Source organism: Megalops cyprinoides, chromosome 8 (assembly GCF_013368585.1).
Source record: "Megalops cyprinoides isolate fMegCyp1 chromosome 8, fMegCyp1.pri, whole genome shotgun sequence".
Taxonomy (NCBI): Eukaryota; Metazoa; Chordata; class Actinopteri; order Elopiformes; family Megalopidae; genus Megalops; species Megalops cyprinoides.
The window spans coordinates 10,235,231-10,252,092 of record NC_050590.1 but is presented as its reverse complement, the minus strand read 5'-3'; the positions used below and the strand labels follow the sequence as shown (position 1 = coordinate 10,252,092).

The window sequence follows — 16,862 nt, the reverse complement described above, 5'->3', positions numbered from 1 at the left end:
TAGGGCAGAGAAGATGAGGGGGCACAGACCGTAAGCTGATGTCACCGTGACCGTTTAACCTCACGTGCATGGATCACGCTTTGTGTAATGCAGTTGGTCAGCTGGGAGCGCCGGGTCTCCAGCTGCACTCTTAACTAATTGGCTCTTAAACCAGGCTGAGGGAAACAAGCGATGGGGTGAGCCATTTGCTTAATAGGAATTTACGCAGCCGCTTGTGGGCAGCACTGGACGTGGGAGTGGTGTAAGAGGTGGGGTGTGTAATTTAACTCATTGCATTATGGGGTAGATTGTTTGTCTCTGGGGATCTCCAGTGGTTTCACCAAGGAATTCCAAACTCAGCCCTCCCCAGACCACATGTGGGCTGTGATGTGTGTGTGTGTGTATGTGTGTGTGTGTGTGTGTGTGTGTGAGAGAGAGAGAGAGAGCATGAAACACAGTGCTAGTCTAGAGTTATAGTAGGGTGTATTTCAGGACTGCTTACAGGTGTGTATTCCATCTAATCACGCTGTTTCTGTCTCTGACCTCAGAGGAGTAGTTCTGAAGGGGTAATCTAGCCTAAATGCTGCACGGTTGAGTTGCGTCAGCATCTGCTGTGTGCGAAGTCTGCACTGGTGTGCAAGGATGCTTGTCTGTGTTTGAACTACAGCATGTGTCGGGGATCTCAGGGGACTATGGGAGTCTGTGGGAGGAGGGGAAATCTGGTCCAGCTGACACTCACCCTCACCTCTATACCCCCTCAGATGGGGCTATGTGAATGTGTGTGTGTGTGTGTGTGTGTGTGTGTGCGCGCACGCATGTGTGCATGTGTATAGATGTATGTCTTTGAGGGAGAAAGGAGTGGGACAGTACTGTAGCTGGTCTGTCAGTCAATAAAGATCTGCAGATACAGCACCTCTATCTCTACTGCATTCCCTTCTTATGACCTTCAAGGGAGGGACAAGGTGGCTAGGGGAATCGATGGAGCTTTTCACACATACGCACAAATGCGCACGCTCATGGACATGTGCACAAACACACTACCAAAACTCCCGTACAGATATGAACACGTGCACACATGCGTATGCAACACAGTTAACTCGGGACCTACATGAAAAATGAAAATCACATAATCAGAATGCCTATTTGCATTTCTGCAAGTATTTTGTAATAGTGTCCACAGAAGCACTGGACTGAATGAGGTAATCTTTCATTTTAGGGATGGAGCTTGCAGCTTGTTTTTGGGAGTGAGATTTTTGTAAATTACCTTTTTTGTGAGTACCAGACTGCTATAATCAGGCATGATGCTCCTGAACACTGCACATAAGATAGGACTCCATTTAGTGCTGATTGACATGTTAGCGAGAGAGAAACAAAATGAAAGGAGCAGTGAATATGGGAGATTCCCTCCTCCATCTGTTTTGCCGGTCTCTTCTGTGTAGTTGAATACATTCAGAGAGCGTGCCTTTTTCCCTTTTCTCTCACTTTCAGTGCAGCGTTTTGACCCTTTTAGTGGACCCCCCCACACACACACACATGTTCACACACACACACACTTTTTTTCCGTAACTCAAAGCCGGGACCTGGGCTCTGGCTGTGACCTCTGACCCTATACGCAATCAGTCATCTCTGTTGCCTTCCACTGAGTCGTGAGACAGCTCCTCTAGTCTGCCCCTCTTCAAAGACACTAACTCGCCCCCCCCCGATCCAAGCCCCCTCAAATTTCCCCTTAGCAGCCCCCTCTCTTTATTTCCTTTGCCTGTCGCCTTGGTGGGAACCAAACTGGACTCCCCTGCCTCCTATAGGGGGCTGAAAAGGCTCCGACTGGCAACTTTGCAAACGTTGCCCCTGTCACCGAGTAGACACCCCCCCCTCCCCTTTGGGTCCATCAATCTGTGAAGTGGCCTTGAACTGATGAGTAAATGTTGCTCTGGGCCCATTGCCCCCCCCCCCCCCCCCCCGCCTCTACACACACACACACACACACACACACACACACTTAGAGCAAGGCCAGGCAGATGGTCTTAGCGCACACCTTTTGTTTTTCCTCTGAAAAACGATTCTGGATTCTTTCTCTGTCTTTCTTTTGTTTGTGTGTGGGGGGGGGGGGCTCAGTGTCCCCCCCATGATTGCCGCCCCACACTGACGCACTGATTTCCAGCTAAAGTATATTTTGATTATCTGAGGCAATTATCCGGTGCTTGAAGAGTGAAAAGAAAGAAAGAAGGTGTTGACGAAAGCATTCCTCTCCACAAGTGTGAGAAACAGCACCAGCATCAGGTCAAAGCCAAGGTCATGTCCAAGTGCTGGGGACTCGCTTGTGCTGGTGATTCTCAAGGGAAGACGGTTGGTCAGCGAAAACGTATCAGAGCCATTCATTAACTTTGTTTGGTTGTTCAGATTGTAAGAGTACTGAACATGACTCAATATGCGCTATGTGAACTGTTGTGTCACTGGTTATACATGTCACTGACGCTCTTAACTCGGCCATCACAGCTATCCCAGTCCTTTTTGTTGACTGTGGGTCAGATACTGTGCTCATTGGCACAGTATGCAGCATACAGTCCCTTGACCCTTTCTTCCTTAAAGACTAAAGCACGTCTCCTCAGTGCTGGACTTCCTGCTGCCTGGCTGGCACATGGGCTGTAGTTACAGCTTTTCACTGGTAGCACACAGAGGTCAGGTTGTAAAGCAGTACCGAGCTAAGACACACCAGCACGGGCAGGGAGAGGCTTGGAGGGGGGGCTTACCAGGAATGTCGCCAGCGGGTGTGGAATTTCACAAGCAACGAGTCAACAGCAGGCTTCCGAGGGGAGGCGTGTGTATGTGTGTGTGTGCAAGTGTGTGTGTGCAAGTGTGTGTGTGTACGTGCGAGTGTGTGTGTGTGTGTGCTCACAACTGTGCGTGTGTATATCTGTGTGTATGTGGGATGGGGTGGGTTTGGGTGTTTGGGATGAAGAGACATGAAGCAGAAAGAGGTTTGCGGCTGGGGTGAATGTCTAGAAATGTCTGAAATGTCTTGTGAAAGATCTTGCAAAGATCCCACTCAAAGTGAGCTCTCACAGAGCTCTCCCTGCAGGGGCCGTTTGGGTTTGGTCAGGTTGCCGGGCTAAAAACATTTCATCCATCCCTCGTCAGGTTGCCGGGCTAAAAACATTTCATCCATCCCTCACACGAAAGCCTGCCATGAACAGGGTGGGGGAGGACGTTTGGGGGGAGCTACAGGCACCTCAAAGGTCAAAGGCAAGATTGGCCAAAGGAAGGTGCAGGGCTCAGGAGAATGAAATAGGAAGCCTTTTTCATCCTCTTAATTAACAAGAAAAGCCAGGGAGATTGATTCTGCCAGACAGACACTGCATTCAATACCTGCCCTGACAATGGCTTTCTGCAGCTCAGAGCTGTTCCCTGTGAAACGTGATCAATGACCCATTCAGCACCAGGCTGCTATTAAAACCGACCTTTATCTATTTTTTAGATATTCATTTTTTAGATGGTCAAATTTTTAACAAGTAAGGCTTCTTCCCTCACAACAATTCATGGCAATGGCACCTTCTGAGCAATAATTAGAACCTCAATCTTCATTGTTCCCTTTTGTCACATAATGTACCTCTGTGTGACATGCCTATAATTGCCTGACGAAATTCTATAGAATTGCCGTACTAGTAATTCAGTTTAGCCGGTCCTTCGATCACCCATATAAAGACCTTGTAGCATTTTAGTTGTACTCTTGTAAAGTGCAAAGAGCAGGTAACAACCCATATTTCAGAGGCAATGAGTTTCTGCGTTGTACTGTAACTCTGAGGCTAAGAGAAGCTGACCCCGTGCTGCTGTGTCCTTAACAACAATTAACAAATTGAATTGTTTGATTTTTTAAAAATAGCATACACAGCATTTTTTTGTCAATTGCAGTGACCTCAAAACACATGGTGAAGTATCTAGCTTACTACATTGGATTAGACTGCATTTGTCGGTCGGGGTGAAAGACGTGTTTTACTGTCTATTTCTCAGGAGAATCTCATAGGCATTTTCATTGGGATAACAAAGCATTCCTCTTGTTGAAATGCTTTTCCCTGACTGACGGACACATTTGGCTTTGGAGTAAATGGAGATTTGAGATTCCGGGGGGGGGGGGGGGGGGGGGCACATCAGCACCCGTCCACTCAAGCGTCAGCTCTCCCTCGACCCCTAACCCCCCTCAGTGCCTGCACCCCGGGGAGGAACGGCCTGTCTTGTGAGCAATCTCTCCTTATTGTAGTCACTGAGATGGACAGCTGCAGGACTGTGTTTGAATAGGCGCAGGCTGACTGAGCTCATCTTTACTGAGGCCCACAGCACTGAATGGGGTGGAATGGAAAGCATATTTAACTTTGTCTTTGGGCCCTGTTTGCAAAATGCCACAGAAGCCCGAAAGAGGCCGTGGAAGACAAAAATTAAAAAAAAAAAGATAATTTCTTTCTCCTCACGTGTTTTGATCATTCACACCTTCCCATAGAACATGGAACTGGCCATTCTCAATGCACATTAGCATGGCTCTGAAGTGTGATACCCACATGTCAAAAAAAAATTCTTTATACAGTTTTTCTCTCTACTCTGGGATTCTCTGTAAATTATGCATTTAATGTTTTTTTTTCCTCTTGTAATTTGAGGTGTGAAAAAAAATGCCACAACAAAATGCTCATAAATTAGGCATCCCATCTGCATTTAACATGAGAATAAGCTGTGGGGATGATTGCCATATTCTTATCTTTGCAGGTGTTAAATGTTTCATTTAGTTATAACGCAAGGATTAAGGATAACAAGCTGTTGTGTTGTATATTCAGCTCTTACAAAAATCTCGTAGTCTTCTGGCAACAATTCATGTAGAAAGAGAGAGAGAGAGAGAGAGAGAGAGAGAGAGATACAGCAGGTGGAGCAAGGTGCGTGCTGACAGATGGATTGCTTTTACTCTTGGGAATAAAGATATTGGCAGTGGAGAAGACCTTCAGAAACTCTTTTTATGCAGAGGGGATATATGTCTGCATTCTGAGCTATTTCTGCACCCTGAGTGCCTCAACCCATCCAGCAAGTACTCACTAATGCATACAGGTGCAGGACCTGTTCCACCAAACCTTTATCTGATCCCACAAAGGATTTCAACCTACAGCCCATATTCTGACTGACAGCATCTTGGCCATACCATTATGCCCACTGCCCTGCCCAGTCAGATTAGCAGGAGCTGGTCCTGCTGATGTGTGTGTGTGTGTGTGTGTGTGTGTGTGTGTATGTGTGTGTATGTGTGTGTGTGTGTGTGTGTGTGTGTGTGTGTGTGTGTGTGTGTGTGTGTGTTTATGGTCCATGATGACTCTCAGATTCTGGTTGTTTCAAATCCACATCTTTCCTTTATATCCTCCCCTTCCCTCTCTTTCCCCCCTCTTTCCCCCTCCTCCAGCACGTTGACTATCTACGGGATCAGCCCTGAGGACGAGGCCATCTATCAGTGCATCGCGGAGAACAGCGCGGGCTCCACCCAGGCCAGTGCGCGGCTGACGGTGTTGTGGGCCGACGGCCTCCCGGGTGCCCCCGGCTCTGTCTCCGCCGACCCCCTGTCCCCCACAGCCATCCAGGTGTCATGGAAGGAGCCAGCCCAGAACACCCAAGACATCATTGGATACGTGCTTCACATCCGCAAGACTGCAGGTCAGACCACCAGTGACCCGTGGAAGCACAGAGCTAAGCATTGCGATGCAGGACATATAAACAGGACTCTTTTCCAGGCAGCAAGAAATGTCGCATGGAGAAAAGGTTTCCTCTGGAGTTTGTTCCGGAGTCCTTAGTGCAGAATCGAAATAAGATTTTAAGTAAGACATTAAGTGACTGTGATTTACATGTGTCTCACTTCATTTTAATCTTCTGTTTGATTGGTGTCCTTTTACATGAAAATTGCAGGTCCTAATACCAGGTGTTGCACCCTTGAGAGAGATGTGTTACCTGAATTAGCCTCAGCTGTATAAAAAGATATCATGTAAAACTCCCTGGGTAAAAGTGGCTGCTATTCAAATGAATTATTAAAAAAAATGATTTCTACACATATGCAGTTAGGCCTCAGAGATCTGCAGAATGCATGAGAATCAAGATTCATGGTGCTATAAGGGAGTGTTTTCTACTGCTGGAGACCGACTCCCATGGTGGCCTTAATAGAACACTGAGACAGCGTGAGCTGTCCGTCACAGACAGCTCGCTGATTGACAGCTTGAGGAGGGAGGGGCAAACCCTGCCTTTTAAAGGGCTGGTTGTGTGTCGTATCCATCCCCTGTCTGGAAGCTCTAAAGGGCCTTTTAATTGATAATTGAATCAGCATTAATTTTGATGATGGCATGTTTCTTAATGTTTATTTACGGTTTTGTCTGAAAACAGCAATGGTGGGGCAGGCTATTCACTGATGCAACTCTCCGTTGCTGTAACTGCGCTCATTGCCTGGGCACAGCTGCTCCTCTTTGCACGGTAGTGCTATCAGATGGATAATTAAAGGCCCTGGGGGCCATACAATAGGAAACACTTTAATTACCAGCCATAGACAGGAAGCCGAGATTGGCGCAGGGCCAGAGGTAGATAGCAGTAATGGGTGAGTGGGTCTGAGTTAAGGGCCATAACACAGCGTCTGTCTCCATCTCTTTCGCTCGCTCTCTCTCTCCATGTCCCTCACTCTTTTTCCTCACTCGCTCGCTCTCTCTTTTACTCCTTATCCCTTAATCTCTCTTCACCTTGTCCTTCTTTCCCCTTCCTTTCCTTTCCCTCTTCCCCCAATTTCTTTTTCCCAGGCCTAATTTTAACAAGTTCTGCCAGTGCAGCCCCTGTCTCTCGATTCAATTCAATGACTTTCATTGCCGAACTCATTCATAAATACCTTCACATTTCGTGACCATTTATTAAACCTTCAACAAGACAGCAATGGGAAAATAATGACTGCAGCACCAATGACTGAATAGATAAGTTGTGTAGTGAGTAATTACACTTATTATTTTATCCTTTTTTCACCATTACATTGATCCCCTCCCACCCCATGCCTCTAACCCCTCCCCCTTTCCCTCTCTCCTCCACAGACCCCATAGAGATGGAGTACCAGGAAGCCGTTAGCAAGGACACTCTGCAGCAGGTGGTGAGTGACCTGGAGCCCTCCACCAGCTACACCTTCTATGTGAAGGCCTACACCTCACGGGGGGCAAGCAAGGCCTCAGACACAGCAGTGGAGAGCACACCAGGGGAGGGTGAGTGTTCTCTTAGTGAGGCAGTTGATGCCCTGTCTTAGATCTGTACTACAGATTAAATCAGCATATATGTAGCTAACAGTATAATGTCATGTTAGAATTATTATAAAAAATATTATTTATATTATTATAAAAAAAATCTCTTCCTGTCTTGGTGGGTTGTTCATTGTAAAGTGTCTGTTAAGAACCTGGAGGAAGCTTTAGTGTGCCCTGAGGTTTCGTTTTGTAGAAGTGAAGAGCAGCTGTATTGTATACTGTGGCTGAAGCCTTTGATTTTAGTGTTTTCCATGACGATGTGGGTTCCTTACACTGGGCCTCGTGTTCTAGTGCCTGCGCCCCCAACCCTCTTCACCAAGGTGGTGAACTCCACAACAGTGCAGGCCATGTGGGAACCCTCTGCAAAGATGGGCCAGCACGAGGGCTTCAAGCTCTACTATCGCAAGGCTCACTCTGCCCCATTCACAGGACCCATCACTCTCACCCGCAACGTCACCCAGTTCAACATCACACAGCTGGGTGAGCAATGAGCAGGGAAAAAGTGTTTTTTTTTTTTTTTTTTTTTACTGAATGTGCAACCCCATGTGTAACTGGTGATATTTTTTTTATTTGTACATTTATTTAACCCTTCGTATGAAAATGCGTAGGTAATCCCTTTAATCATGATTATGTGATACCTTGGTATCCACACATAATTGCAAATTATAAATCATTATTTGTGATCTGTGTGTTTATTTTGGGGAGGCATGGATGCAGTAAGAGGCTTAACCATCAATGCAAAAATAGGGAGGGTGCATGGGCCAAAAAAGTTCAGAACCACCAGGAGGTCATTTACTGTATGTCAACTCTACTGGACATTTTGCCTGTCTCTAGGGTCTTACTTTGTTTAGTGTGATTCTGGGATCAGTTGGGATCAGTTTACTTTCAATTCAGGAAATGAACTGAATTTCAATTATTTCCCAAAATTCACTGAATTGACTGAATCCCAACTCTGATGCTCAGCACAGACATTCAGGTTAAAGTATAAATGTGCTGTGGTGCAGTGTCCCTCTCTGTCCCTGCATGACCCTGTGGTCCTGTTTCCCTTCCTCCAGATCCAGTGCTGGTGTATGAGGTGAAGGTGCTGGCTTTCAACCAACATGGTGATGGAAATGCCACCATGCGCTTTGTCTCACTGAAGGAGGCTTTGGAGAAATCAGGTGACTTCCCACCACCATGCATCCTGTCCCTCACACTTAACACTGTCAGCTTAATCAGAGCCTGAGGAAATCATGTATGCCTGCATAGGGCCATGCATTTCATCAGACTTGTGAATAAATTGGCTATAGATAGCCTCTATGATAGGTCTTCATTCAGTTAAGGGTGTGGCCTCCTGGCCAATGGACAAGATGAGGAGATTGACACTGCCCTTGGATGAATATTTGTACTGTATATGTTCACATAGGCCCGTGGCATGGGTTACCAACACTGTCTTTAGTGATTGCTTTATTTCTGCAGTGCTTAACACTCCTTGTGACTGTGTGAAAGATGAACAGAACAAGACCTCCACCGCCGGCATCATTATTGGAATCCACATTGGCGTCACCTGCATCATCTTCTGTGTGCTGTTCCTCATGTTCGGCTACAGAGGAAGGTACGTGCTTCATCTGAGATGGGCAACGGAGGGGGGGCACAGAAGTGCTAGATTTGCTCTTCCAAAGGGGGTGTCAGGGGTAGTGGAGGGCACAGCATTAATGTTGTCTGTATGCCTCTGCAGGTTGATGGTGTGTAAGACAGTGCAGGACCACCTGGCCACCCCGCCAGTAGGACGCAGTGCTCCCCAGGACCCATCTGCTGCTGCCCCTTCCCAGGGAGCACTGCATCTGAATGGAGTTACCCGGACCAGTGGTGAGGGCAACGGAGGCATTGCGGGGAAGACCAGAGGAGAAATGAAGGAGCTGGAAAGACTCTTCCCAGGACCCTCAAATGGAGAAAGACAACACATGGGACACATGGTGAGTCAAATATGTGGCTAAATATTGAGTAGACATCAACAGAGGACCTTCAATCAACCAATCAATTAATCAGTCACTTAAAAATCCTAATTCAATTTTTTTGTACCTCCATTAACATTCAAATGGTGCACAAAAAGAGTGTTTGCAACACATAAACCATGACTTTAACTTGTATGTTGTGCTAATGGCCCATGGATGTTTGCGCTTACAGGTGGAGGGTGTAGCCTCCTGCCTGCTGGACGAGACGCAGATATCCACAGTACCCTTGGACGATTTCAGCCTGGTATGGGAAGGGGAGACGCGATTCCAGGAGCCGCCAGCAGAGGGCAGGGGTCAGAACGCGCAGCAAGGCGAAGGGTGATCAGCAAATCAGCGGCACTCTCACACCCACAGTGTCTGCGGTGTCTTTGCTCTGACTCTTCTCATTCTCAGGTCAATTTAAGTATTTCCTTTCATTTAAGATTCTTTTGTGTAACGATTTATTATGGGTAAACTAAATTCCCTTGGAGAAAAATCTGCCTCATTGAAGGAAACACCCCAGCCCTGGGATTTTGGTGGTTTTATTATGGACAGCTATGTTCAGTTTTGACACATGGGGGAAGCGATTTTTATCCTTCCTTATTTTGTTTTGTTAGACCGGCTGCCGGCAGCACAAAAAGTAAGGGCCTGGCATGTCTTTACTTCTGAAGAAAAAAAACAGGACTTTTTTTTTTTTTAACGTACCGCTCCTGTGTTTTGTATTGGTCCTTCTTTTGCAATGGATTCTGTTTTGACTCTTCAAGACAAATCAACTCCTTCTGCCTACTCCCAGTCAACTGATGATTCCACAAACCCAGCCATGAAAAACAAAAAAAAGGCCTTCTTCCAGGGATGTGATACAGCATATTCTGTCTCAGGACTTTTTTAGTGCTATCAGTAGTTTTGTTTGGTTCTTGGCCCTCATGCTGGCTGGTTAGACCTGGCTATGTGAACCCTAGGATACACAACATAGACCTACCTCAGCCGGAATGAATGTGTTTCGGGAAGCATTCTGGATCTATGTCTTCCCTTCTGTCCTCAGTTACTTTACAGGTTGAGCGATTGGTTGGAAAAACAAAAACAGATTCCGCACTACCTCAGATGTTACATACCTTCACTCTCCTGCTAATTGAAGAGAAATTCAAATAGAAAAACCCAACATAAAGCACTTCCAAACACTGAAGTAATATGTTCTACCTCAAGCGGATAATGATGTTGATTATGATGTTGCTGTTTGTTGCTATTGTTGTTGTTGTTATTCTTTCCCAGTGAAGCATTTCTTTCTGTTGTGGTCTCTTGGCTTCCCCCAGTGATTAATTTTTTTCTATATATCAGTACCTCATGAAAGTGTGACAGATGATATTGTTGAATTTGGTTTGTAAAGACGTTTTTTTTTTTATAACAATACCTATTAGTTACACTTTCCTGTGTAATTTCTTTGTCACCCACCCCCCCCCAAACAGAGTGCTTTTATTTGATTTAATTGTTTTGTTTTCATTTTGATAAAAGAAGACTGTTAGAGATGCGCTGCATTCCTTATAAGTTCAGGAAAACTACAGCTATGAACACAATTTGGAAATCGATCAACTTTCGATTGAAGTATACATCGTAGATACATGGCTAAATACATGTATTTGTCTATGTTCATATGTCTGGATGTGCGTATGAATGTATGTATGTACGTTTGTAAAAATGTCTCAACCCCGTGAGCATGACTGGCAGAGTGTGTGCGCATGTGTCTGCAGTGTATTTACACATTAAAGCACAGATCTATCAAAACGTCTGTCAAAGTGTGGGCCTTGACAGGAATGAATGTTATAGCAGAGCTCAAAGTAAACGGCCATCTAAACTGGCAACAGCATCACTTGGTCAATAAGATTTTTAAGTAAGGATGCTGTCACTGCAGACTGCTTGAGCCAATTGTGAAATTCCATCAGGAAAAAAAAAAAAAAAGTTAATTCAGGGCTGGTGTGAAGGACCTGCCAAGACCCATACAACCTGTCAATCTAAGAATCTCATACACATGTACTCTCCCAGCTCCCCTGAAACTGACAAATGAGAGCGCCTCAAAACAAGATTAGACTGCTGCATGCCAATCCACAAAGCAAAGGCGTAGCAGCAGGAGCAGAGAAACAGCCAGTTGGCTCTGGATCACGCTGCTTCACCAGCTGACCCATTCCAGAAGCACACCTCTGCTGAAGAGGGAAGGATTTAGGTTAGAGATACTCGCTGCTCTGGCTGGAAGTGATTCGATGGTCACTCATAACCCGGTTGTTGTTCCCTGTGACATCTCTTGTGTCGTCAGGCTATGAAAGAGCATACTACCATGATCACCTTCAGCTGTCAAGGAACCCTGAGAATGTAGGTGTGACAGCTTTGCTCATTCGCGGGTCATCACCCAGATCTTGGAATGTGGGTCAATATGGATAGCATAGGATACCCTACTCAATACAGTCCATATCGGTCACACCTTCAGAGGCGCTATGGGGCCCCGTCTGGGCTACTCTGTGGTCCCTTCAGGATTATGGCACATATATACCCCTGGCGCATGTTTCTGGTGACCTACCTCAATGCAAGACCCATGCTCTCAGGGCAGTCTCCTTCAAATTTGGAGGATGATAAAAAAAACACACATATTTATAACATATTTATAACAACAGTTGTATGGAAGGGAGGAGCCTCCCCTCAGGGCCAATCACTCAGTGGAAGTGCAGTCATTTTGATAAAAAAAAAAACTACTTTTATGTTTTCAGATGTAGCTTCTGTTAATGTGAATGTAAAGTTATGATTGCTTTTTTATTATTTGTTTGTCTGATGTGATTTTATTGTACATCTGCACATGTATTTTTTATTATTTTACTGTTCTAATTGGAGTGTGTCAGTCAACAGTTAAAACAAGCTCTTCTTCTAAAACAAGCTGAAGAAACCTATGTGAAGGAAAAATTGTTCATTTTCTTTCTAATACTTTTACATTTTTAGATATTGACAGAACATGATATTATTCTTTTTATAGGGTGTGGTGTGTTGAGAGGGAATGTTTTTTTGAAATCAGTGTAAAAATGCAAAAAAATCAGGTTCATGTTTTTTTACTGTCCAGCCCCTTTTATGCTTTTTTGTCTCAGTCTGTTTAATTGATTGGCCTTTTAATTTATTTTTTCCAATATCAGTGTAACATTTTGCCCCTAGGCTTACTCTAATGATTGCAGTCAGTACCTTAAAACAGAGACAGGGAAAACTCCTGTGGTTTTTGCAACTTAGAAGAGTATATTGTGTGTCAAGTGATCAGTTCTTTCTAGTTCTGTCGTAAGAGTTTGAAATGACATTGGTAAAAGGGCAAATATGGTAAGCTGTATTGTAAAACTGTTGCTGTTACTGTATGTACTATCTGTTGTGCAGTTAGAATACACATTCCAGAGAGATTTGTATCTGTTCTACAACCAGAGACTCACTTGTTGGATTGATTTCTCATACAGATTTGTCACAAATACTGTTAGACACGTTTTACATTTCCATTTTACAGTGGAAATAGAACACTTCTGTAAAGTTTAACTTTTTAGTGTGCTGTTCTGTTATGGGTTCCAGGGTGTGTTCCCACATCTGTACGTTATTGTACATCTCAGCATGTTATATCCTGACAATTCTCTGAAAACAAGGATAATAGTCACACAAGTGGAAGTAATGGATGTCTGATTTATTTTTATTCAGATGTGTACTCACAAATTGCTTCTGATTTAGTACTCCAATTATCACATTTTTTTAGTACTTGAGGGGTGTCCTGTGAAGCTGGAGGTTGATTTCAGTTAAGACTGATGCTGTTTGTTGAAATATGGATGACTTTTAGGGCAGATTGAATATTTTTTACAGCATTACAGTGCCAGTTGTTCATCCTGAGTTGCATTTTGGTACATATGGAAATCATTTTAAAATTATTTATTCATTTGATTTTCTGTTGAAATATAATAATATTAATCATAATATAAACAATAATTTCCCACCTGAACTGCTGCTCTCATTGATGGGTGACTTTGTGGGAGATTGAAGTGATATTTTTTCACTCCTTGTTTGTGAAGGGATGTCCCCATTCATTGAGGTTGTTCTCTGGGAAAGAGAGAGGGTGAGAACTGGCACTGCTCAGGGAAGGTGTGATCACTCATAGCATGCTTGTCTGTATATCCACATATTTATCTCTGTCCACACTGAGCCAGCTTTGGGAAAGGGGGACAGGACTGCATTTTTTTGATACATTGGCACACAGAGCAGATGATCATAATCCAATTAGACAGATTCTTGCCTGGGTGAACCAAATGTAGATTTTACAGAATTTCAGAGCACCACTCATTTCTCTCTGTCTTTCTTCATTGCCTCTCTCCTCACTCTTTCTCTCCCCTCCCCCCATCTCTGTGGAGAAAGGCCCGTCTGTCAGAATTACCCCCCTGCCCCAGAGTCCCCCGGGGAGAATCAGAGACGAAATGTGAACATGAAGCTAGCTAAGCTGCAGCCAGCGCTATGGCAACAGTGGGGTATTTAAGATTATAGAAAGAAGATCAAACCGTGGATCTGTAAAACAAACAGTTTTTTCAGTGACGACGTGTTACCGTTTCAGCTTTTTAAACCCCTGCATAAAAGGGATTAAAACATGTCGATTTTTCCCCCTCTTTTCCATCTTTTTTTTTCCCCATGCACAAAGCAGATGAAAGTCCGTATGAATATTCGGTGTTCAACATTTAATCATTGCACATTTGAACTGTATGGGAAGCAAAACGCTCCTGCTGATCAAATTATACACCATCCCACCATCACCCAGATCTCTTCAGCACCCATTGCTTGTCTCCCTGTGTGCTTCTCTTCAATGTCAGTCACCTAATCTGGCTGCCTGTTGGTGCTGTCCCTCTAACTAGGTAGATGCAAGTGTTACTTTTTTCAGTACAGCTACAATTTTTTCATGTATGTTGGTAACTGTCAAACTTGCCAAATGGTGTTTGTGAAGGAATATAAACGAAAGGAAAGGAAAATATGATAAAATATAAATAAACTGCGCATTTAATCATGAATCGAAATTAAGGACAAATGTTAAATCCAGATGCAAGTTGTTAAGGAGGCTGTATGATCATACCCATTGAGAACCTGAACCCAGGAAATGGGAACCTAGTTCTGGCACTCCCTGTAAACTTAGCAGGACAAACTGGAGGGCGTTATGCAGCCTGAATGCTTTTGCTGGGGGTTCCTCTTCCTGTCCGTCCTCTTAGATGAAGTTGTCACCAGTTTGGATTATGTTTCATGACACCAGCCCATTCACTTACCTCCAAATCGCAAGTATGAAACCCGTCTGTGGCTTTTTTGCAGGGGAGGTGTGTTTAATAACCACAGTGTTACCTCGCTGCAAGTGAGACCATCTCCCACTGATGGAGCAAGCTGATTGTCACTGTAAAGGGGGAGTATGTCAATCGTATTTTGAGCTGCACTTGAATCCTGGAGGAATGATAACCCTCCGTCATTTTGCAACTTTGTGCTTGTTGACAGCACCTGAACACCGCATGAGCCTCAGTTTCATTTTATGTCGTAATCTCTCCCCACCAGTGAAGACATCTCAGTATGTTTGGTATGGTGACAGATGGCAGCCCACTTCACACTTGTGTCCCTTTGAATTTGTTGTTTTCATCTGAAACCATCTTTAAAGCAGTGTCACATGTTACATACTGTGCGTCACCACGGGGCTGTTACATGATAAACTTATGACACTGTCTGTTATTTTCGTTTCTTGTCTTGAGAACAGAGAAAGCATAAAAATGAAGTCATGTGGGAAAAAAAAACAATGATGACCTAGTTAGAGAGACAGAATGATCTTGCCCTTCTGACCAGCCTGAAAAAGTGACCTTCTCATCCCTCTCATCTAATGTTCTCCTTGGGTCTCATCTCACCCAAACCTTGAATGAGGAAAAGCAAGCAGACAATTGCTATAGACAAGGTGTTTTTCCATGATAAAACATTGTGCACACAAAGTGTTTTGTGTTTTCAGGAGAGTGAAATGTTTCCTTTTGGAGTAAATAGGACTGAAAATCATCTTTTCGCTTCCTCTTCTTTTCCATCCTGGTCTTTTCGTCCCTGAATAAATTGCTGTAGAGAAACCCAGAGCGACTTACACAGGTTATACTTTTTTTTTACAATGTTATCCATTTATACAGCTGGATATTTACTGAGGCAATTGTGGGTTAAGTACCCTGCCCAAGGGTACAACAGCAGTGCCCCAGCACTTCAACAAGTGTTCGAGGATTTTTTTGTGCTGACTTTGTTTAATTGATCGCAAGTTATTTCAAATTACTCATTTTTTTATTCTAAACAAATCAAATTTTCTGAACGCTCCCCTCTTGTTTCCACATTTAGTATCATATTTTGAAGGTGTTGGGGAAACATTCTACAGACAAACCTTCACCATTATTAGTGCACTGTACCACAGCTAAACCTGCAGTGAAATGCAGGAATGAGTTCATTACAGATGGTGCGCTTAGTGCAGTATAGGAAGCTTTAATCTAGATCTCAGCAGGTATGTAAGTGGTAGAGCTGAAGGACAACCATGGGGAGAACTCAAATAACGGGGTCAGGTTATTGAGGTGAATATTTTGCCCCAGAGTGGCTGTCACAACTGATTGCATCTCCACTCCCTCTCTTCATTTACCTCTAGCTGTTCTATCTGTTCCCATTTCCAGTGTCCTACAGTCACCATCGTCCCTGCCATGTGACAGGGGTAAAGGGCTTTTCATAAATTCACTTACTGCATTTGCATGAAAAAAGAGACTTTTTGAGAACACCCCCTGCTGGGTTGTGAGATTAGAACATGAATTTTTTTTTGAAACTCAATGCCAAATATAGATCTCAAAGCCAGTTCTGTTGCCTATACTGCGCGTGTACTTTGTGGGGAAAAAATTGTTAATTATCTGTGGTTTGACTGAGACAGAGCTGCCACTGAGGTCAGGGGTTGTGTCACAGTGGGAATGCAAACTTGAATTCTGGTGCTATATTTTGAGAAGGTGTTTAATACCATCAGGTCTTTTGAGATCAGTACCCCTGCCTTCTCCACAGGTCTGTAATATATTGAGGTCAGTGCCTCTGCCTTCTGTACAGATCTGTCGCATATTGAGATCAGTATGTCTGCCTTCCCTACAGTTCTGTAGCAAGTCAAAATCAGTACCTCTGCCCTCTACAGTTCTGTAGTAAGTCGCAATCGGCACCTCTGCCTTCTCTGTAGTGCTACACTAGAATTGTTTTTTTCAGAACATTCTGTCAGGAATTATTTTGATACTGCAAAATTGTGCCCTCCAGTTTCGTTATCGGTTGTTCCTTTTGGCCCAATGGTTACTGGTCCTGTGTGTATGCGTATATATATATACACATATGTATATGTATGTATATATGTATAGAGCAAATTAGACGATTTTGTAGGTTGTATTGTTTTAGGGTTCACTGTGCAAAAAAATATGACAACAACAACGAGAAAAATAAATTAGTTCTAGTAATAAAGATGTCTTTAGTCTGTGTGTTTCTTGTCTGTTGTTATCAGATTGACAGATTTAAGAGAAAGTGAATGTTTTGTGTGAATGTGTGTGTATGCAAGCACGTGTGCATGTGTGAGTGTGTT

The 16,862-nt window shown here is 44.0% G+C and overlaps 1 protein-coding gene across 1 annotated transcript in view; it reads left to right on the top strand.

Moving 5' to 3' along the window:
- Positions 1-9,658, top strand: part of LOC118782358 (immunoglobulin superfamily DCC subclass member 3-like) — a 56,002-nt gene extending 46,344 nt beyond the window's left edge. Inside the window, exons 8-14 of the mRNA XM_036535675.1 lie at positions 5,405-5,652; positions 7,056-7,220; positions 7,548-7,736; positions 8,312-8,416; positions 8,715-8,850; positions 8,974-9,211; positions 9,423-9,658. Of these exons, the coding sequence (XP_036391568.1) occupies positions 5,405-5,652; positions 7,056-7,220; positions 7,548-7,736; positions 8,312-8,416; positions 8,715-8,850; positions 8,974-9,211; positions 9,423-9,572 (1,231 nt within the window). The 3' untranslated portion in view covers positions 9,573-9,658. The remainder of the gene's footprint in view (positions 1-5,404; positions 5,653-7,055; positions 7,221-7,547; positions 7,737-8,311; positions 8,417-8,714; positions 8,851-8,973; positions 9,212-9,422) is intronic.
- The last annotated feature ends 7,204 nt before the right edge of the window (positions 9,659-16,862 follow it).